At 48.0% G+C, this 23696-nt stretch overlaps 1 protein-coding gene and 1 long non-coding RNA gene across 2 annotated transcripts; both read right to left on the reverse strand.

Moving 5' to 3' along the window:
• Positions 1-2348: 2348 nt before the first annotated feature.
• On the reverse strand, positions 2349-7498 carry LOC139029810 (uncharacterized). The gene is made up of 2 exons (XR_011482038.1): positions 6395-7498; positions 2349-2630 (listed from the first exon to the last, which is right to left on the reverse strand). It is a non-coding gene; the product is annotated as an uncharacterized lncRNA (long non-coding RNA).
• A 1564-nt stretch (positions 7499-9062) lies between these two features.
• On the reverse strand, positions 9063-22125 carry FUT2 (fucosyltransferase 2 (H blood group)). The gene is made up of 2 exons (XM_070450581.1): positions 22021-22125; positions 9063-15102 (listed from the first exon to the last, which is right to left on the reverse strand). Exon 2 carries the CDS (start codon positions 15094-15096, stop codon positions 14062-14064), a length of 1035 nt encoding a protein of 344 aa, XP_070306682.1. The 5' UTR covers positions 15097-15102; positions 22021-22125; the 3' UTR covers positions 9063-14061.
• Positions 22126-23696: the final 1571 nt, after the last annotated feature.

Genomic DNA, 23696 nt, shown 5'->3' on the forward strand with positions numbered 1-23696 from the left:
ACTGCTTTTCCTCTCCATGTGATTTCTTTCTCCAACAAGTAGCTGGACCCCTTACTTGGTAGCTCAGGGCTCCCCAGAGTGAGCATTCCTCAGAGATGGAAGCAGAAACTTCTGATTTTTTAAAGACTAAGCTTGGAACTGGCACAGTGTCGCTTCCACCACATTCTACTCCTTAATGTAAGTCGGGGCAGCTCAGGCTGAATGTGAGAGAATACTACACAAATGTATGAATTTGGGGGGCATGGTCATTGGGGGCTATCTTTGGGGACTTGCTACTATATGCCTCTAAGGCTATCATAGGCCACATGTCACAAGAAGGGGGCAAGAAATAAACTCCCAGGCACCTTGAGCCCAACAGCAGTCCTGGAAACAAAGTTGCAGGGGAGGTTGTTAGCAGCAAACTGTTTTAAAATATAGGTTTTATTATTATTATGTATGGTGAGGCCAATAGATCAGGAGACAATTGTCAGTGAAAAAACAGTTTGTTATTTTCACAGGTCCCAAAGGCAGGGGGCATTGCCAAGCTATGCAGGACTATATGGAGAAGCACCAGGGTTAATCAGGATGTAGAGGGGAAGAGGAGAAACTTGGACCTGAGAGTCTTTATTGTGGTTTCCTTAGGAAATAACAGATGTGCCAAGGATCTATAAGCTTAGAATTGTCTGGTTTGAATAATGTCAGCAGGCTCTGGGGTGTAAGAGTTACCCGGAACTTGTCCTTGGAGGGGCAGATGAATAGTGGCCTGAAATATAGAGATCCATACAGAAAGTGGTTTGAGGTATAGGCTCTGGGTTGGTTGGTTTGCATGTGAAGGACATGCTTAGGTGTGAGTCCTTTACCTCTCGGAATTAGCCAGCCCTGGGAGGGGCAGACCCTCCATCAGCAAAGCCCCAGATGTCAAAGCTCCAGAAATACAGAAGATAAAAAGGCATGATTAACATGTAAAACACTCAGAAGCTGAGTGTTGGGTGCTTAGAACTGTAAGAGGAATGTGAGGGGACCTGGGCAGGCCAACAACGGTGTCCGCTGCAAGTGAGAATATGCTGCAGATTGGTTATGTGTTACAGTGCCTAGAGTTGTGACTTCCCTTGTCACTGTCATGTAAGTTTCTTTATGCATTCCTACAGCCCAGTGTGACAGAGAGTTCAGAGACTGTCCACAAACCAGACCTGGCAAGTGACGTGCACTGATAAATATTAACCACCGTTACTAGTTGCTGATCCACAATTCTAGTGCCTCAAAGTGTGTAAACTCCAGTGAATATTGAAGATTCAAGATAAATATGGAAGGGAACAAATGCTCATTACCATGAGGGAAAGGGAATCTTTGGTGTCTTCCAAACCCATCAGGTGGAATTTGTCACCCTCACTTTCCAGAGGAAATAATTAAAGATCAGAGAAGGGGAGTGACCTGCCCAGTATCACACAGACAGGAGGTGTTGGAGTAGGGTTTTAAATTCATAAATCCACAGCCTGTGCCCTCAAGGTTGAAAAATCGAAGAGCCTCGATCTCTGCTCTGGTGAAGCTCAGTCATTTGAAAAAAAAAGGTCCCAGTGCAGGGTGATAAGTATTTTCATGGCAATGGGATAGAAGGGGCATGAATCCTAGAAAGTACCAGAATTTACAGGGGAATGGGACAGGGTGGTCAGAGGAAACAGTTTTTGCTAAGACTCAAAGGATTGAGGAGGAGATAATCAGGAATCCCCTGGAAGACAGCATCCTTGTTGAGGGTGAAGACCACACAAAGGCTTGAAGGTGTGAAGGGTGCTGTTACCTGGGGAACTGTGTGAGGTCAGGGTTCCTGGAATAAAAAGTGGATGTCTGTGCTATGGCCGAATCTGGGACTAGAGAGGTGGGTGGCGGCTGGGTCTTCCAGGATCCCTTATGTCAGGCTGAACGTTGCTGGGAAAGGAATACAGTCAGCCCTGGGGAAGGGCTCTTCCTTTATTTCTGTTTCCCGCCTGGCACTTCTGTGCCTCCGTTCCCACCTCCGCCTGCCCCGGTGTTCTCCTCACTCTGTCCCCATCTCTCTTACGTCCAGATGAGGGCAGCATTGGGCTGAGCCTGCGGGCCCTGTGTGCAGTCCCAGAGAAGAGCCGAGGCTAGGGGCAACTAGCTAAGGAACTTTCTGGAAGGTGGAGATGGGACCTACAGACCCAGGAGTGGGTGGGGTGTGCAGGGGTGAATCCAGAACCCGAGGGACGGGCTTGAGTCCTGTCTTCTCCTCTGCCTGTCCCCTAGCCCTTCTCCAGAAGTTTTGTTGCAGGAAGGGGGACCCCTTCCAGGGCTCAAGAGTGGGCTCTTGTCTAACACTCAGAAATGAATTGTCCAAGGAGACACACGGACAATTTGTGTTGACAAAGCAAGAGATTTTATTGGAAAGGGTGGGAACTGCTCTGCCACTTGTCTCGAAGGCTCAGGGTTTTATGGTGATGGGATTAGTCTCTGGGTTATCTTTGGCTGATCTTCAGACTCAGAGTCCTTCCTGGTGGCTCACGCCTTGCTCAGCCAAGATGGACGTCAGCAAGAAGGATCTGGCAGGCGGTAGCACCGTGGGGTTTCCTTTTGACCTCTCCGGAACTCTTGTGGTGGCGGTGGTTTATTAGTTCCGTGTTCCTTACCAGGATCACCTGTCATAAAATAACTCACCAGATGGTTACTGTGGAGCCTGCCCAGCGTGGATGGTTTCAGCCGTGTACCTCCCGCAGCAGTTTCAGCCGCTTCTTCCTGCCTCTGAAGAGAGTGCTGGGCCTCCCCCGAGGGGGTGGGAAAAATGAGGGCTGATCCTATGGGGGAGCTTGGGGGAGGATGAGGTCAGATGGGGAGGGGGTCTCCCACCATGCTGCCTTTCCATGATCTCAGTGGAAGCATGAAAAAGACCAAGAATATATTTGGGGTAGCCATTCCCTTCTCCAGGGGATCTTCTCAACCCAGGGATCAAACCCGGATCTCCTGCATTGCAGGAATATTCTTTACCATCTGAGGCACCAGGGAAGCCCAATGTTTGACAAATTACCCAAATTACCAATTTATCTTATAGACATATTCCCCAGAAGGGTACATTCATATTCATTGGGTAGACTGGAGAAGAATATACATATATATACGTGTATGTATGTATGTATTTCTCTTTCTTCTTTCTTTTCTTCTGGTGGTGCAGCTTGTGGCATCATAGTTGCCTAATCAGGGATTAGACTCACTCCCTTGGCCTTGAAAGCCCAGAGTCCTAACCACAGAACCACCAGGGAATTCCTTTAAAAAAAGTAAATCCTTCCTCTTCTCTTTCCACCCCACCCCTTCCTCCCTGTCTCTTTTTCCCTCCCCTCTCTGTTACCACATATCTAGTTGGCTGCTTCCAATGCTGACTTCTATTCTGCCTTTTACCTCCACCTTATTTTTTCTTTCTGTTGCACCAGTGGTGGCCACCCCCCCCTCCCCAGCTCCACCAACCACCCGAGACCATCGTCCTCACCCTCCCTCATCCTCTCCATCACTCATCCTCCTCTCCCTCATTGTCATCATCAAGCACAGCCCTTTAGGGACCCGTGGGAGAATTTCTCTGGGAAACACACCCAGGAGTGGGTTGACACAGTGGCAGTTGCCACGGTGGTTGAGAGTCTCATCTCTGGGGTCAAATCCACCTGAGTGGACTTATCTCTCCATCACTAACTTCATGGCCTAGAGCAAGCCATTTATTTCAACTCTTGGTGCCTCAGTTTCTTCATCCATATAATGGGAACAAAGGCAATAGTACTTTGTGGGGTTGGTATGAGGAATAACCAAGTTAACTTGTGCTTAGAACAATGCTGGCATACAGTAAGTGCTCATTAAGTGTCAGCAATTTGTTGTGAAGTAATTAGCCTCCAACTAATAAAAATAAATGAAAAAAAAAAATAAAGACTCAAAAAAAAAAAGTGTCAGCAATTTTTGGGCTTCCCTGGTGGTCCAGTAGTTAAGAATCTGCCTGCCAATGCAGAAGACACAAGTTCCATCCCTGGGCTGAGAGGATCCCACATGCCACGGGGCAACTAGCCCTGTGTGCCACAACGACTGAGCCCACGTGCTTCCACTGCTGAAGCCCCAGGGACCATACTCTGCAACAAGAAGCCCACCCACCACAATGAAGAAGAGACCCCACTCACCACAACTAGAGAAAGCCCACGCACAGCAACAAATATCTAGTACAGCCAAAAAGCAAAATAAATAATTTGTTTTAAGTCAAAGACCTTTAGTTCCTCCTCAAGGGCTGTAGATAATATTCTGAGTCATCCTTTGAGCCGTTTTGCAGATACTGAAACCCCCATCAGGTGAAAGATGTTAATAATATGCTGCCCACAAGTTTGCAGACCCCAGACTGGTTGGAACCAGAAGGCTGATGATGTTGACTTCTGATTACCTCACCACCAACCAATCAGAAGAATGTCCAAGAGCTGATTACATACCCTAAAACCACCCTTCTGCTCCCATCTTTAAAAATCTTCCCCTAAAAGCCACCAGGAAGTTTGGGTCTTTTAAGCACCAGCTGCCTGGACTCCTTAGCTTGGTGCCTGCAGTAAGCACTGTGCTTTCCTTCACCACAACCCAGTGTCAGCAGATTGGCTTTACTGCACATGGGCAAGCAGACCCAAGTTTGGATCGGTAACAGAAGCAGATCAGTGGTTGCTTTTTAGGATATTCACAGAGCACCACAGTCAATATCAGAACATTGTCATCACCACAAAGAAAACCATATACCCATTGGTCACTGCCCATTTCCTCCCAAACTTCCCCCCACTCTGTGTGTGTGTGTTAAGTTAATCACTCAGTTGTGCCTGACTTGGGATCCCATGGACTGCAGTCCACCAGGCTCCTCTGTCCATGGAATTCTCTAGGCAAGAATACTGGAGTGGGTAGCCGTGCCCGCCTCCAAGGGCATCCTCCTGATCCAGGGATCGAACCTGGGTCTTCCGCATTGCAGGCAGGTTCTTTACCGTCTGAGCCACAGGGAAGCCTCCTCTCACTAGGCAACTCCTAATCTACTCTTCGTCTCTCTGGATTTGCCTGTTCTGGACATTTCATGTGCATGGACTTGTTAGTGGTCCATGTGTTCAGCTTCTTTCACTCAGCATAATGTTTCCAAGGTTGGCATATGTTTTAGCATGTACAGTATTGAAATAGAGCAGGATCCCATGGTTCTTCCCCACTGTGTTTTCTGCTTGCCTTTTGTCTTGGAAAAACTTTAGTCAAAGAATTAATTTAATCAGAGAAGGGAGAAAATGCGGAAGCAAAGAAAAGCGGTCCAACAGGATGAAAAAATAACAATTTAGTCAGTAAGCAGATCCAAGGACCTTTTGTTCCTCTTCAAGGGCTATGTAATAGATAATATTCTGAGCCATGTCTTGTGAGCTGTCTTGTAGATATTGAAATCTCCACTGGGTTGAAGAAATTAACTAAATGATGACCAGATGGTAGCCAGGACATGAGCTGCTACAATTCTGAGAACTGACCTCAAGGAAATGGGAAAAAACTGACCCTGGAACTGAAGATTAACTGTATTTAAAACAATCAGGATGACACTGATCATATCACCACATGACCAATTTCAAGATGACTGTCAGAGCTGGCTGTGACATTTCTGCATGTAGCCTCCTCCTTCGGTCTATAAAACATCTTTCCCACTGATTGTCAGGGGGTGGTGGAGCGGGTAGTGGTGGGGGTCAGCCTTTGAACAGAAGTCCACCCTCCCTGCCCTCAGTTACCAGTATCCAAAATAACGCTGACTTTCCTTTCCACAAACTTTGCCTCTTAGCTTTTGAGCAGTATGCAGCCAGACCCCCAATTTGGCAACAGAATTTGACTCCTTTTTATGAACGAATAATATGCCATTTTAAGGACCCACTGTATTTTGTTTATCCCTTCAGGAGTTGATGGACATTTTGGTTGGTTTTCCTTTTTGGCTGTAATGAATAATGCTGCTATCAAGTGAGTGACTATTATTGTCTATAAACTGTGTTTCACTAAAACAGAAATAAAGACCAAGCCGGGGACTTCCCTGGTGGTCCAGTGGTTAAGACTCCACACTTCCAATGCAGGGGGTGTTGATCCCTGGTTGGGGAACGGAGATCTCACATGCCAAGTGGCACAGCCAAAAAAAAAAAAAAAACCAAGCAGAAGAAAATTATTGTGTTTAAAGACCCATCTAGAAATGGTAAAAGGATAAGAAAGATAGAAATATGCCAGCAAAACTGAGAGTCACCATTAGCTGCAGTAGGGGAGAGAGGTTTTCTAATAGTATCCCAGGTGTGCATTAAAGGGTGAGCTCAACAGTCTTGGGATGCTCAAACACCGAGTATTCTAAAGAGAGGACTGACCCATGACTGGCTCCTGGCACATAACCTCGAAGCCCTTGTCCTACCTGATAAGAGTGTCTTTGTTTACTTGGGAGCTTGGACCCCACATGGTATCAGCTTGACTTCTGGTGGTGCTGGGAGGCGAGTAGCTGAGGTCAGTCACACGGGCATCCAGACATTCCCACGTGACCGACCCACAGTAAAAATCCTGGACACCAAGGCTCACAGGAGCATCTCTGTTTGGCAATACTTACTGTGTTGTCACAAGTAGTTGCCAGGAGAATTGAGTGCTGTTCATATGATGCCACTGGGAGAGGCCCCTGCAAGCTTCCGCCTGGTCTCTCCTGGACTCTCCTCTGTGCCCCTTTGCCTCTGCTGATTTTAATTTGTATCTTTTCACTGTGCGTGCCTGTGTGCAAGGTCACTTGCCATGTGCAATTCTTTGAGACCTCACAGACTATAGCCTGCCAGACTCCTCTGTACATGGGATTCTTCAGAGAATACTGGAGTGGGTTGCCGGGCCCTCCTCCAGGGGAATCTTCCTGGCTCAGGAATTGAACCTGCATCTCCTGTGTCTCCTGCAGTGGCAGGAGGGTTCTTTACCACTAACTAGCACCACCTGGAAAGCCCCATCGTTTCACGGTAATAAAACACAAATGTGAGTCTAACAGCTTTGCTGAGTCCTGTCAGTCATTCCAGCAAATCATCAGACCTGAGACTGGTCAAGGTGTCCCCAGAAACATCTGGCCTTAAGCTGGATGGAGGTTTCTGCTCTGTTATTCTTTAAACTATACATTTTATGAATGTTTCACATTTACAATGTTAGAATTTAAAAAAATAATCATCAGGACTTTGTAGCTGACAGAAGGTGGCAAGTAAAGAAAAGGAAAGAATTAAAAGTAAGTTTCAGGATTGGGTTGACGCAGAGGGCTTGGTGTGGCTGATGAGAAAAGATGCAAAAGAGAAATAGCTTAAGGGGAGCAAAATGAAGAATTACTGAATTCATCTTGGCCTATTGAGTTTGAGAATCTGAGAATCTTGCTTAGTAGACTGACTTCAAAGCTCAGGAGAAGTGATAAAAATACTAAAAGAGATCTCACTCAAAGAGAAATATAATGGAAAAAGATGCCATTTCCGTGCCCCACCCCCCATCTCGGCCAAAGAAACTGAAGAGGGACTCCCCTAGTGGTCCAGTGATTAAGAATCCGCCTTCCAATACAGGGAGTGTGGGTTTGATCCCTGATCAATGAACTGGGATCCCTCCTGCTGCTGGGCAGCTAAGCAGACCTGCCCCAAATAGAGCGCTTGCGAGCTGCAACAACTTGCTTGCTCTGAGTCCATGTGCTCTAGAGCCCTTGGACAGCAACTAGAGAAAGCTTCCGAGCTGCAAAACAAATATTCAGCACAGGCAAAAAAAAAATCAGAGAAAAATTTAAAAGATAGTAATATCCAACTTTGGCAAGACTGTGGGAGAATGGGCTAGGACAAACATTTTTTTCCCACAATTATGCAGCACAATTGATTTTAAATGCACACTCCACGACCCAGAAATTTCAATTCTAAAAATATATCCTTAAAAAGAAGTATTAATACACGTGCATAAAGATTTTTCACACCACAGCCAAAAATGGCAAATGACAAGAATATTCTCCCCAGCATTATTTGTAAAAGCAAAAAATAACAAACACCCTTAAAACCTTCAGTTAGAGTATGGATGTGCCAGAGTTGATGAATACAACAGAATTTTCTGCAAGTACCAAAGGGACTGGAAAAATGCTGCTTCCACACAGTGGAAAAATGTGCGTTCAGTCAGCTGTGCCTGACTCTTGGTGACCCCATGGACTGTACCCACCAGGCTTCTCTGTCCATGGGATTTTCCAGGCAACAATGCTAGAGCAGCTTGCAATTTCCTTCTCCAAGGGATCTTCCCAACCCAGGGATCGAACCCACGTCTTCCACTCCTGGACTGACAAGCAGATTCTTTTACCGCCGAGCCCCCAGGGAAGCCTCCTTTACTACACATAGCAAGTTTATATGATTCCATATTTGAATAAAAAATGACACATGATCTTTTTACATTTTATACTTTAGTTTTTTAATTTTGTATTTTTAAGTTTTCTTTTTATGAGCTTGCTTTGTCTCCTCTAGATGTGTCACCATTATTTGTTAAGAAGTCATTTTTTCAATCATTAATTTGTAATGCTACCCTCAACCTGCATTAAATTCCCCAATGGATTTCTATCCATCTCTGACCTTTCCAAGCAGTTCCTTTCATCTGTTTTCCACGCACTGGGATCACATTGTTTTATTTATTGAGGCGTGACGTTAGTTTTTAACATCTGGTAGAGCCTCCTTTTCTCAGCACTCTCTGCTTTTGGAATTTTTCTTTGTTTTTTTCCCTTTGGCTGTGCTGTGAGGCATATGTGGGGTTTTAGTTCCTAGACAAGAGATTGAACCGATGCCCCCTGCAGTGAAAGTGTAGAGTCTTAACCAGCAGACACCCAGGGAATTCCCTGGAATTTTTAAAGTAATTCTATTATTAAACTTTTTTTTTTTTGGTCTAAAAGGATGTTTCTGGCCCCCAAATAAAAATGTGACAGTCATCAAAATATAGCTATGAAACTATGAAATCACCCAGGGAGAAAAATGAGCCATGGATAGAACCCCCAGGGAATGCTAATTCTTAGAAAAAATACCCTATAACCATGACCATAATTAATTAAATTGAACAGATAGGGCACAACCAACCTTTTATTGAAGCTTGGTTAACTGAAAAAACTCCATAAAACCAGCAGAAACAACCCTCTCCCCTCCCTACTATCTTGTTGTTCAGTCGCCAAGTTGTGTCCAACTCTTTGCCACCCCCATGGACTGCAGCACACCAGACTTCCCTGTCCTTTACCATCTCTCAGAGTTTGCTCAAACTCATGTCCATTGAGTCGGTGATGCCATCCAACCATCTCATCCTCTGTCGTCCCAATCTCCTCCTGCCCTCAATCTTTCCCAGCATCAGGATCTTTTCCTATGAGTCAGTTCTTCCAATCAGGTAGCCAACGTATTGGAGCTTCAGCACCACTCCTTCCAATGAGTATTCAGGGTTGATTTCCTTTAGGATTGACTGGTTTGACCTCCTTGCAGTCCAAGGGACTCTCAAGAGTCTTCTCCAGCACCATACTGAATTAGTCCCCTAAGGTTGCTATAGCAAAGTACCCCAAACTGAGTGGGTTAAAAAGCAGAAATGTAGAATTTTGGGGGTCAGAATAATTTCCTAGTTAATGATAGAAGATGTAGCAGTGAGGAAACATCCCAGGAAAAATACCTCCCGTCCTAATATCCTGCCCCATACAGTCACCTTCCAGGATATGAAGTGAGCTGAGCAGGCTATGGGGTGGAGAGGATGAACTGTAAAATGAAGCAGTTGAGGGCAGACCTCGGGATGGTAACTGAGGTGGAAGGAAAATAAGCAACTTGAACACATATCTTCATGTGCTAACTGACAATTGTTAATCATTGTTTTCAAACCATCTCTTCAATTTTTTTTTGGCCCATGTTTTCTAATGAAGTAACTGTCTTTTTCTTACTGACTTATAGGCACTGTTTACATATTCTGCATGTGAGCCTTGTGAAATGTGGATATTGCAAACATGAAAATATATCTTTTTTTTTTTTTTGGAAAGTGCCAGAGTCTTAACCACTGGACTACCAGGGAAGTCCCTGTTTAGCTTGTTTTTAGAGAGACTTTTACATGTGTCCAGGTGGAGATGGTGGTGACTTCCACCAGGATGGAATGGTGATGATTAAGAAAAAAAAGAAGATCAGATTCAGGGTACATTTTCAAGGGAAAGCTGACAACTTGCCGTTCGATTAACTGTGAAAGAAAAAAATCAAGAGTAAGTTTAAGTGTTTGGTTGAAGTAAACAAACAGTGCCATTTACTGAGGTGGGGACAGGCAGGGGAAGACTTTGGGGGCAGCTGAAATGGGGGGGGGGAAGACGTGGTCATAGCTGTTTTTGGAAACTATGACCCACTGTGATGTTGCTTTAATTAAGAAGCATGTAAAATATGACCCCCCAAATTCATTTTTAAATGTCCATGAAGAAAATAGAGAATGCTAAGTTAATAAATGAAAGTTGAATTTATTATTTTTTTAAATAGCAAACCCTGGTCTAGTGACCACCACCCACTCAAGCTGTATAAAATAAGACTGGAAATTTGAAAGGGGACTCCTTCAATAGAATTACCAAGAAACTTATCAGCTGAGTAAAGTAGTATGGCCTTCCATTCCATGGGTACCAAACCACAAGAAAGGGGTCCCAAGAGCACCACCCAGAGAGACCGCAGGGGTCTGCAAGGGGATGTGAGGTAGTCGTCTGCTAGAGCCGTGCATGAACCTGAGGCATGTTGAACCTGAAGCAGGTTGCTCTAGCTCACCCTCTGGTGACATAAAACACATGTTTTATGGTAAGACAAGAATAATTTAAACATAAAAATGCTTCTCTGCCCTTTGACCTCCCCTCTCCCCACACTGTGCATCTTGTGTCTGTATTACCGATCAACCAAACCTCCCCCATGGGCAGGAATACCTGCTCAACCATGAAGGGCCATATTCTCCCAGCAACACTGAGACAACTCCTTGAAAGATAATATTCCTTCTTGATCTTATAAGGGATCACGTGACCCTGGATGACCCAGGATGACTCTAAGATCTGGATTATGTAAACTGTCAATAACATGTTATTTGGTGTACAAGCCACTATCTCAAAAAAAAAAAAAAAAAAAGAACCAAAAAACAGTTTATATAACTATGCCTTGATTTCTAACCAATGGAACAGTTCTCAGACTTTTCTGAGATGCTCTTCTTGGGTTAAGTACTAAATCACTTCAGTCGTGTCCAACTCTGGACTGTAGACCACCAGGCTCCTCTGTCCATGGGATTCTCCAGGCAAGAATACTGGAGTGGGTTGCCATGCCTTCCTCTAGGGTACCCTCCCGACCCAGGGATCAAGCCCGCGTCTCTTATGTCTCCTGCATTAGCAGATGGTTCCTTTACCACTAGTGCCACCTGGGATAATCCTCAAATTTGTCTTGAAAAGAATTTTTCATTTCTTTCTTAGATCCACTGATTAATTTTTTCTCAACACCACTTTGAAATTGGGTGTGACTACATAACTTGCTTTGTCACCAAAATGTGAGTGGCAAACGTGTTTTTCCATATGTATCCATTTTTGGAGCATCTTCCCAATTCTTAGGGTATTCTTTTATTACCTTTTCTTGAACCAATCCCCTTACGAACATAGTGGCCAAGTCGGTATTCGGTGATCCCCTCCCATGGCCTCAGGTAACTGACTCATGGCAGATGCCTGACTCAAAAATCAATCCAATTGAGCTATCAAATTGTCTTTTCCAGGAATGTCAAACTGTGGCAGAAAGACACTAGGAGTCTTGAAATGAGACTTCTATTTCACCATTATCTTCTTGGTCCACCATCATAGAGTGCTGGGAATGGTACAGTAACCTTCTGACCAGTCTCTTTTTCTTCACCCTTGCCCCTACAGTCTTACCTCCACACAGAGGACAGACAATGTCCACACAGCAAATCAGATCATATGTGTGTATGGCTGTGTTCAGTCCTGTCCAACTCTTTGTGACCCTATGGACTGTAACCCGCCAGGCTCCTCTGTCCATGGGATTCTCCAGGCAAGAATACTGGAATGGGTTGCCATTTCCTCCTTTAGAGGATTTTCCTGACCCAGGGATTGAACCTGCATCTCCTTCTACTCCTGTATTGGCAAGCAGATTCTTTTACCACTGAGGCACCTGGGAAGCCCCAAATCAGATCATATCATGCCTCTAATGAAAGCCCTTTGATGGCTTCCCATTGGTCTTAGAATAAAACCCAGAGTCCTTATTATCCTGGTCGATGAGGCATTTCACAGTCCCACCCTGCTAACTTCTCCATTTATATCTGTCTCCATGTGCTCCAGTCACACCAGTCTCATTTCACTAGACTCCCCTCTGACACAGGACCTTTGCATGTGGGATCTCAAGTGAGGTGGAGAAGTTCATGTTGGCTTACTTCATGCCAAGTTATAAAAGATTTTGCAAATACAGAGAATAATCTGTTTAGTTTGTTACCCAGTTACTTATGACTGCCCAACAGATCGTCCTAATACTTCACAGGCATACAATCAGAGTATCATTACACTCATAGAATCTGTGAATCAGGAATTCAGATATGGCCTGACTCTGCAACATGCTGTCAGGAGACTGAGCTGGCTTACTGGAAATGTGAGTTGACTGGAATAAGTGGAGGCTTCTAAACTCACATTTCTGATGCCTGGGCTGAGATGAAGCTTGGCTCAGCTATGACTGCTAATCAGAGCATCTCTGTGGGACCTCCCATTGTGTTTGGACTTCCTCACAACATGCCAGCTTCAGATAGCTCTACTTTCTACATGATGAGGATACCTGAGTACTCCCACAGCCAATGTGTCAGCAAACTTGAAAGCCATGTTGTGAGGGAGTCTGAGCTATCCTGTCCTGCAGGATACTCTGAATGATCACCACAGAAATGCAGCTTCTTAAGAGACCTCAGGCGGAATTGCATGCAGCAGAGACTCACCCAGCTGACCCACTGACCCGTGGGAAAGAATGAACTGCTGTCACTTTAAGCCATCATGTTTTGTCAATAAGCCCTTGAGAGCAGGGATCCTGTTGGGTTCATCATGATAGGCATTTACTAAAAGGATGAATGGACTCTCATCAAGTTCATTGAGCCACACTGGTCTAGGAGTTCTTAGCAATAGCCATGGTAAGCACTAGAAGCCAGAGGTGGGGCATGTGGGCTTGGATTCCAACTACTAGCCAATACAGCTCTCTTGTGAAAATTGGACGAAAGGTCCCCACTCTGAGGAGACTAATTTCTAGAAAAAAGTGAGCCCGCTGGGTGGACACAGGCCCAGGGACACATGGTTTGGCGAGCAGACTATGGGCCCTATGCAAGCCCCACCTGCCTCCTTGGCCAAACGCCTTTGTGCACTGGCCAACCTGCACAATTATTCAAGGCTTCCCTGTTTCGCACCCTGCAGACATTCCTTCCTTCTTCCTTGGTAAGAGCAGCCCAATTTTCTTACTGCAAGCCACAATGTCCTTCAGAGGAGGCCCATTGATTCCACAGCTGCAGGGGGCAACGATTTATTGATCTGAAGCTAAGTCAACCCAGGGTCTAATTCACCATGCCTTATAAGGGGTCAGAGGGCATGCGACACCCTTCTGGCCAATGAGACATGGGACCAGTTGCAGGGATATTTGGAAGTTTTCCCACACTCTTCAAAGGGGACATAAGATAAGAACAAACTTCTTTTTACTGCCTTGGAAAGAGGATATCTGTGCAACATCTGGGTATGTGGCAGCCCTCTTGGGATCAAAAGGAGCATATGGAAGCTGATTTAAGAGATTATGGCAGCTCAATAAGATGGATGGTACTGGGGTTGCTGATGACCTGTTGAGTTGCTGAATTAACCCTGGAAACCTGCCGTCTCTGGTCATGCTGTGTGAGACTCATGAACACGTTATTTTAAAAAGTTAGTTGGGACTTCTGTTGCTTGCACCCTGAAGCATTATGGTACAAGAGGGAAGCCCCCTGGAACATGTAACAACGTGCTCCTCATACCCAGGAACTGATCTTGGGGAAGCCCGAAAAGGAGAATGGGGTGCCGAGAACCAGCCAACATCAGTGCTTGAGGAGTGGGGACAGGTCGGCAGGGATCCCAATCCACTCTGGCAGGAAGGCTGCCTCTGGCTTAAAGACTTTGAGGAAGGGAGAGTCTGGGAGGGTGTAATTGGCTAGGTAGATGGTCTCTCCACCCGCGAGATAGGCGGCCCAGATCCCGAACGTCCCAATGGTCATGACGGTGTGGTTACACTGCGTGAGCAAGGCGAAATCCTTGGCGGGCGAGCCCTCGTTGCCATTGCCGGCAAAGACCACGTCGCCGCGGGAGGTGTTGATGTTTTCCCGACACCAGGCCATGCCATTGCTGGAGACCACAAAGATGGGCGAGCTGTAGCGAGCGCGGAACCAGTCCAGGGCCTGCTCTAGGTATCGCCGGTCGGCCACCACGCCCTTCCACACGTTGGGCATAACGTGGACGTAGTCCCCTCGGCGCACGTGGACCCCCACGTAGGTGCTCGGCCGGCTGCCATTCACCCGCAGACCCCGCAGGAAGTTCTGGGCCTCCTCTCGCACGTGGGCGTGCAGGGTGAACTCCTGGAGGATCTCGGCGCGGAGGTGGTGGTAGAAGGTCCAGGAGCAGGGGTAGCCGGTGAGGCGCACGTAGTCCCCGGGGATGTGGCGGTACTGCTCCTCCATCCAGTCGTTCAGGTGGTAGTTCCGCCAGGGGATGCTCCTGGCCGTGGCGTCGTGCAGGACCGGGAGTGTGATTCGGAAGATGGGGGCCAGCGTGCTGTGCATCTGGGGCGGGATGAAGGCGGCGCGCCCATTCATCTTGGCCAGGGCGTACAGGGTGGCGTACTCCCCCATCTGGTTCCCCAGGCGGCCTATGGCGTTGATGGTCCACATGCCCTTCAGCTGGGGCCTCAGCTGGGGGCGCGAGGGGCTCTCCATAGTTGCTGGCTGCAGTGCCTCTAACTCCCATGTGGGTTGCATCTTCTCTAGCCTCTGATGAAGGTGAAATATGGTGGAAGCCGTGAAGACAAAGAGGATGAAGGGGGCCGTGGGGAAGAAGAAAAATGTCTGCGTGCTGAGCATGGCTGTCTGGGGAGGGAGAGCAGGGAACGGTTAGCTGGGGGGAGGGAGGCCCTGGGGTTGTACATGAAGCTGGCAGCTGTGTGTGCACACATTGTGGGGAATATGTGCTTGTGGATTGACTCCGCCTGTGCATGGACGTGTGAGTGCTCATGTACACGTATGCAGGTATATCTCTGGAGTGTGTGTTTCATGATTGTGTTTCCACTGGACTCACGTGTGCATGTTTACACATGTACATGCATTGTGTGTATATATACACACATGGCATGTGTGTTTCATGAGTATATATGGTATCTTTACATTGTGCACCTATGGTCTGGGAAATTGTGTGCATACGAACAAAGATTGTATTGTATTGTATTGTATGGCTGTGTATATAGAGGTACACTTGATTCTATTGCGCTTCATGATTACTGTCTGTCTTTTACAAATTGAAGGTTTGCAGCAACCCCAGGCTGTCAGATGATGGTGAGCATCTTTTAGCAATCACCTGTTTTTTAATTAAGTTATGTACATTGGGTTTGTTTTTTAAGACATAAAGCTATTGCACACCTAATAGACTACAGTATAGGGTAAATACAACTTTTATATGCACCAGGAAACCAAAACCAAATCAACAATTTATGTTGTTGCAATATTTGCTTTATTGTTGTGGTTCTGGTATCAAACTCAAAATACCTGAGTGATATTTGTATTGTGTACATACCAAGTATGTACTAAATATGTGGTGTGAGGGTGGTTGTGAACAAATACCACATGTGTATGTGTGAGCATATGCGTACACTATGCATATACAAATTGTATGTTGAAATGTGGATGTTTATTGACTGTGAGTATGCATGTGTGTGTGTATGCTCAGTCATGTCTGACTCTTTGTGACCCCTTAGACTGCAGCCTGCCAGGCTAGGAACTGGGAACCAAGACCCAGAGTTCATACTATGAAACCACAGCAGGCAGTGTGGAAAGGGAGAATACAGATTGGTGTGGCTGGACTTATCAGATGCAGTCTGGAGCACAAGGAGCCAGTAACCAGAAGATAGCTGAAGAGACATGCAGGCGTCTCAAAGGAACTTAAACTACTGGTCAAGAGGTCCCAGAAAGGACTTCCCTGGTGGTCCTGTGGTTAAGAATCTGCCTTGCAATGCAGAGGGCATGGGTTTGATCCCTGGTTCGGGAAGATCCCACATGCCGTGGGGCAACTAAGCCTGTGTGCCACAACTACCGAAGTCCAAGCTCTAGAGCCCATGCTCCGAAACAAGATAAGCCAGCACAATGAGAAACCCACGCACACCGACTGGAGAGTAGTCCCTGCTTGTTGCAACTAGAGAAATCTTGGATGCAGCAACAAAGACCCAGCACAGCCAAAAATTAAAAAGTAAATAAATTTTTAAAAAAAGAAATCCTAGAAAATCTGCTAATATTTAAACAACTATACAACCTGTTCTTTTCAACTCTGGTTACAACATAAGTTAGTTCCAGGAATAGAGTGGTTGCATCAGACAGACCTTCTGAAAATACACGGGACTCACTCTGGTATTGAGACAGGAGGGAAGGGGGCAGGACACACCCTTGAAGAATGACACAGACGTTGAGAAAAACAGGATTGACAAGAACTGGCGAGAACCAATTAGGTCCAAGATGGCAGAAGATTCGACTTCCAGTAGACCTTGAGCCTCACTGTATGCTCATTGGAATAATTAGCATATGCTAAATGACACACCCACGGGTGCCATGACAGTTCCGAGACTGACTATATACCGTCAAAAACTGGGCGATGACCCAGTTCCTGGAACTCTCTCTTGCTTCTCCAAAATAGTTGAAATAATCTTTCCACTTCTTAGCCTATGAAACATCCCAGCTTGTAAAAACTAACCACCCCATATCTCTGAGTGGCCTCACTTTCTGAGATGGTCCGTATTCTGCCTATAGGATGTGTGCGTGCATGCTAACTCACTTCAGTCTTGTCCAACTCTTTGTGACTCTATGGACTGTAGCCTGCCAGGCTCCTCTGTCCAAGGGATTCTCCAGGCAAGAATCCTGGAGTGGGTTGCCATGCCCTCCTCCAGGGGATCTTCCCAACCCAGGGATTGAACCCATGTCTCTTATATCTCCTGCATTGGCAGGAGTGTCCTTTACCACTCATGCCAACTTGGAAGCCCATGGACTGTGTAGCTCTCTGAATAAATTTTCTTTCATTTTTCTGTGGTTCTCTCTTGAATCCTTCCTGTGCAAAGGCGAAGACCCTCAGTTGGTGGCCAGTCCCAGGGACCCGCTGGAGACCTGGGACACGACCATCCTCTCATGCCACATGCTCCTGCAACCTCATTCGAGGAGGTCCAGGGCATTGAGAATTCCCCATCCTGGATCATCAAACACTTTGACTCGGTGGTTTGTAGAGAGACGCAGTTAATTAAGCTGTTGGCTGAGATTATTTCAAAGACCCACCCCCCCACCCCACCCCCGCCCCGGCAAAGGATGAGACTTTGAAGGTACAGTTGCTGAGCATTTAAAACAGCAGCTGTAGGGAAAGAAGAGCAGGGGAAAGGACTTGATTCTGACTCCCCATTTTGTGGCTAGAAGCCAGTAAGGATGTAATTAAGTAATGTCTTCACAGTGAACACCTTATCATTGCTAAGATCACATCTAGAAAGACTGATGGACTTTGTCCTCCCACAGTCTAGGCTGGGCCAATATACATTGCCCCAGGAAAAATCCAGGTCTGACCACTGTTTGAGCAGGTGTGGACTCTGAGTGAATGGGAATGCCAGTGTCTGGGAAGAGTCCTGGGAATGACAGCTTTCTGTACTCTTGACTCTTTCAAAGACTTCCTTCTTCCTTCTCTGTGAACATGGACTTCCCAGCCAGGTTAAAGTACGTCTCTTCCTCCAGAGCAAGCTTTAACCACAGCATACCCCGGAGGCTGTGCACCACAGTAGCTTAGAGATAAAAGTTTCCATTTGATTTGGTCTTGGTCTAGGACTTGTGTTCCTGGGCAGGCTTCTGAACCAAGTGGCCATTAAGAAGGCTTGCCCTGGTGGCTCAGTGGATAAGAATCTTCCTGCCAGTGCAGGGGACACGGGTTTGATCCCTGGTTCAGGAAGATCCCACGTGCCAAGGAGCAACTAAGCCCGTGTGCCGTAACTACTGAGCCTGAGCTCTAGAGCCTGTGCTCCACTACAAGTGAAGCCACAGCAGTGAGAAGCCCATGCACCTCAACTAGGGAGTAGCCTTTGCTCGCTGCAACTAGAGAAAGCCTGCACACAGCAACAAGATTCAGTGCAGCCATAAATAAATAAATATTTTTTAAATGGCCACTAAGAAGAGAACGTTGGGGTTAAATCAAGTTAGGTGTGGCCTGATTGAAGCTGGGAAGCTGCCAGAAGCCATGCAGACCTTGTCCTTTTGGGTTTATTATGGCTGAGAAAAGTTACTACAGGACCTAATGAAGTCACAGCCTTCCTTCTGATTCTTGTCACTGAAACCCTCTGAGCCCAGTAAGATCGCTGGAGGGCTCACTTTCCAGAAGAGACTCAGGCTTGTCAACTAGATGCCTGGCTTTGAATCAAACCAACTCAGCTGGGGGTGTGAGCTCTTTGGGAATCCCCAGGTGTTGAACACTGCCAGAAATAGACGTCTGGGTGGTTAGACCTCCTCTAGCCCCTTTTGCATTGAAAGAGAGGAGCCAGGGAGTCTGGGTTTGCTGAGTAAGGTTCATTTCAAAGGACTTCCCTGGTGGTACAGTGGATAAGAATCCACCTACCAATGCAGGGGACACAGGTTTGATTCCTGATCTGGGAAGATTCCGCATGTGGAGCCCGTGTACTGCAACCACTGAGCTGGTGTTCTAGAGGCGATGCTCTACAACAAGAGAAGCCACTGCAATGAGAAGCCCACATGCCACAATGAAGAGTAGCTCCCTCCGCCCCTGCCGCAACTAGAGAAAGTCAGTGTGCAGCAACAAAGATCCAGCACTATCAAAAATAAGATTTAAAAAAAAATTTTTTTAAAAAAAGGTTCATTTCAAAGCTCAGCTTTTGCTCATGAGAGTCTCAGCCTTATTGCTCACAAGCTCCAGATAAGGCCACTGAACCTGAAGCCTCTACTCACTCAGCCCGGCCTGCAATGTATTTGGCTCGGTAACCACATCTCTCTGTGGTTAGTTGTGTACACCCTCCAGCTGTGGGCTGTTGATTTCAGACTTCTAAAGCTGTGATTCTGGACAAGTGATTTCACTTCTCTGAGGATTAAAACAGTCCCTGGCACATACACACATGCAGTACATTTTTTATACTATCACATACGAAGCAAAACGTGCTGTTCCGTATGGGCTCTGGGTACTTTTCCTATTGGGGTGTATATGTGTTTGCATACTAAGCCGCTTCAGTCATGTCCAACTCTTTGCGATCTTATGGACTGTAGCCCACCAGGCTCCTCTGTCCATGCGATTCTCCAGGGAAGAATACTGGAGTGGGTTGCCAAGCCCTCCTCCAGGAGATCATCTGGATCCAGGGATCGAACCCACGTCTCTTGCACTGGCAGGCGGGTTCTTTACCACTAGTGCCACCTGGGAAGCCCCTTTGGGTGCAGGAGTCATGTTCAAATCTAGCATTTAGAACACAGATCACATACAGCATTGCGAGAAGTCAGACATGATTGTGAGGAGGGCAGACCTAGAGGAGGAATCTGTTTCGTCAGAGGCTGGGAATTCTGAGACCAACAAAGCAGCTGCATAGGTCAGATACAGACACAGTGGATGGACCTGACTCTGGGGGCTGTTGTTCCAGAGAGTGAGTGAGTGTGTCTGTGATTCACCTGCCATGATTGAAGTTTGATTAAAAAAAAATAGAGTTGAGGACTTCCCTGGGGGTCCAGTGGTTAAGAATCCACCGGCCAATGCAGGGGACACGGGTTTGATCCCTGGTCAGGGAAGATTTCACATGCCACGTGCAACTCAGCTTGTGCACCACCACTACTGAGAGGTTGCTCTAGAGCCCAGGAACAGAACCAAGAGAAGCCACTGCAACGAGAAGCCCTTACACCCCAGTGAAAACCAGCCTCGGCTTACCGCAACTAGAGAAAGCCTACGAGCATCAAGGAAGACTCAGCGGCAGCCAAAAAAAAAAAAAAAAAAAAAAGCCTTGGGGAGGGGAGGAGACCCGGAAAGCAGCCCCGCCCCGTGCCCCTCCCCCATGTCTTCGGGGCCTTAGAAGTGCGCTCCAGCGGGGAAAAACCCAACAGCTGGAGTTGTGGGCAAAGTCCTGATCCAAGGCAAGTGGGAGGAGCCTGCCTTTCCCTCCCGCCCCCTGAGGCCAGGAAGTCCATCTCCTTATCTGCCCTCCGTCCTTACAGCTGCATCACACCCTTCAGGGAGGGATGAGAGGGGGACCCCTGGGGGGTCATCACGTTGGGGGTTGCGGTAGGATACGGAACTGAAAGGAGCCCCAACTTTGCTGGGGGAATCCAGCCTCCAGATCCCTCAGAAAAGCGAGGTCGCCAAAATCTGCCCATGACTCCTTTTAAACGTTCTCGTTCTCGTCCACGCCTCTCTCTCCCAGGCCAGGCCTCATCCACTCCGCTCTGGGAGTCTGGCCGCAGCCTCCCCTCCTCGCCCGCATCTGTCCTCACACAGGAGCTCACCCTGTAATTTGCACGTCCGGCTCCGTCAGCTCTCAAAGCCCCGCCCCTTCCCGCCTCCTCCCCCAGGTCGGCTAGAGTACCCAGCTCAGTGTCCGCCCAGCCGCAGAACGCCCTCCACACCTACGCTGGGCGCGAGCAGCTTCGCCGCGTTCACACCTCTCCCTGAAATTCACCCCATGATCACAACGCTGGGAAAGAGCTTAAGACAAAAATGTGGGGCTACTGCTTTGAAATCCCCAATTTTAGGTCCAGCCTAGAATGGAAGCGCGGACTCAGGATGGAGCTAGGGAGCCGGGGATATGGCCGCAACCCGAGGTCTCCGACCAGGGTTTTGCTGTCTGTCCCTCCCGGAGGTGGGGGAGCTGCCTCCAAGGGGGGACCCGGACGGTTCAGTTACTGCGGCCCCGTCTTGGCCGTTCATTCTCAGGTTGCTTCCTGGAAAACAGATGACAGGAGGGAGGGAGGGAGGAGGCGGCAGGTGGCTTGGGTGGGGAAGGGGAGAGCGGGGGAGATGGAGGGGATGGGAGGTCTGAAGGAGTCTTTGGGCCTAGAAAACAACAGTCTCAAAGGCCCTTACTGAATCATCTAACTTCGGAGAAAACAATCGAACTTTAGGTCCTGCCCTGATGCTCCAGGCCGGTTGTATCAATCTGGGACTTATCACCCAGTGTTCAGAAACCTTCCACCCCCTGCATCTGCCAGAGACTTATCACCCCTGCCCAGAGGACTTATCACTCCCTGCCCAGCTACAAATGCCTTCTCAACTAAACAAGGCCCTAAGCATCCCGCCTGACCAGCGTTTCCCTTATCGCTTCCGCAAACCTCCCTTTAAATGTGAAGCCTCCCTGATCCCTCTGGCGCTCAGCCTGGTCGTTAGGCCGACGGTCGCCCCTCCTCGTCTGAATAAAGGTAACCCACTTCCGTTGAGGTCCTCTCTCCTTCTTTTCTGCCTCGGCCGGAACTATACCTCACAGGGTCAAGTATCAGATCTGCCAGCAAGGGAGGTGACGGGAGCTGAGGAGGGCGGCCGGCTCCGGGACTGACGGAAAGATCAGGCGGCCGGCGTGCTGGGGGCAGGGATGGTGGGTGCCTGGGCTCTGAGGGGTGGACTCCCGGCTTCCGAGGTGGGGGTGCAGCCCAGAGGGGATCAGAGGTCGAGTGGAGAGCCCGAGTCTCCACTTGCTGCTGGATCCCTGGGATCAAGTCTCGACTCTGTGTGTGTGTGTGTGCGCGCGCGCGCGCGCACGCACCCGCGGGCGGAGAGAACTCCCCGACTCCATCTCTCACCTGGTCGTGGGTGGATGACAAAGTGGCTCTTTCAGCAGCTCAGCGCACCCTTCCCTCGGGGTCGGCTCCTCTATCAGAATCTCCCCGAATCATCCAGTACCTGAGGCTGAAAACCCCGCCCAGGATTTACTCTGCCTTCTGGGAGGCGGGGTGGCCGGGCGTCTGAGTTGCCCTGACAGGTGAGGCCGGAGCCCCTCCCTTCTCCCGGGGTGTGCCAGGACACCGGCCCGGAAGGCAGCCTGGAGGAGGGGGACAGGGTCCTGTTAGGCCCGGGCTCCCACCTCTCAGTGTCCTACATTCATTAATTTGGCAATTAACTACTAGCACTTAAGCTGGCCTACCAACCTCACCCATCTTCGCAGCAATTCTCTCTCAAGGTACAGTGAGGAAAAACCAGAGACGCACAGAGGTGAAGTAACTTGCCCAAGCCACGTGGCCAGAAAGTCAGAGAAGGTGGAATACGAAGCCAGACAGGCCAGAACCTTGGAAAACACCTGGCAGGTAGCAACTCTTCTCAGTTTCCCTTGTTTCAAAAAAGATTCCTGATGATTGTTGGTATGCTGCTGCTGCTGCTGCTAAGTCTCTTCAGTCGTGTCCGACTCTTAGCAACCCCATGGACTGCAGCCCGCCAGGCTCCCCCGTCCCTGGGATTCTCCAGGCAAGAACACTGGAGTGGGTTGCCATTGCCTTCTCCAAAGCGTGAAAGTGAAAAGTGAAAGTGAAGTCGCTCAGTCGTGTCCGACTCTTAGCGACCCCATGGACTGCAGCCTACCAGGCTCCTCCGGCCATGGGATTTTCCAGGCAAGAGTACCGGAGTGGGTTGCCAGTGCCTTCTCCGGATTGTTGGTATATTCTGGGTCCAATCCTGAATATTCATTGGAAGGACTGATGCTGAAGCTGAAGCCCCTGAAGAGCCGACTCATTGGAAAAGACCTTGATGCTGGGAAGGATTGAGGGCAAAAGGAGAAGGGGGCAACAGAGGATGAGATGGTTGGATGGCATCACCGACTCAATGGACATGAGTTTGAGCAAATTCCAGGAGATGATGAAGGACAGGGGAGCCGGGTGTGCTGCAGTCCATGGGGTTGCAAAGAGTCGGACACGACTGAGTGACTGAGATAAGTTAGATATTATTAGTTATTTTCTCATATCTCGAAAAGCACTAAATGCCTTCACGGTGATATCTGCTCCTTGGTGACTAGCAGAAGACCTTTTGTAAGATAAGTGCTTCATTGCATGAACTCCCCCTTCACCAAAATCACATATATCGACCCTCCTCCGCTACCTCTTTGGAGCAGATTCTCAGAGCTATCTGAGGTGCTGTCTCCAGGGCCGCAGTCTTCATTTTGGCCCAAGTAAAACTTGCAACTCTCACGCAGGAAGCCCCTTTCTCTGTCATTTGGCAGAGCTGTATTGTAACTAACTTAAAAAAAAATTATTGATGTTTTGGCCGCACTGGGTCTTCATTGCTGTGAGGCTTCTCTCTGGTTGCGGCGAGCAGGCTTCTCCTTTCGGTGGCTTCTCTTGCCGTGGAGCACAGGCTCCAGGGCACGCGGGTTCAGTAGCTGCAGCACACAGGCTTAGTTTCTCCGCAGTACGTGGGGTCCTCCCAGACCAGGGACTGAACCCATGTCCCCTGCATCCTTTACCACTGAGCCACCAGGGAAGCCCATAAA

The sequence above is a fragment of the Odocoileus virginianus genome, chromosome 20, assembly GCF_023699985.2.
Source record: "Odocoileus virginianus isolate 20LAN1187 ecotype Illinois chromosome 20, Ovbor_1.2, whole genome shotgun sequence".
In the NCBI taxonomy this organism is placed as follows: Eukaryota; Metazoa; Chordata; class Mammalia; order Artiodactyla; family Cervidae; genus Odocoileus; species Odocoileus virginianus.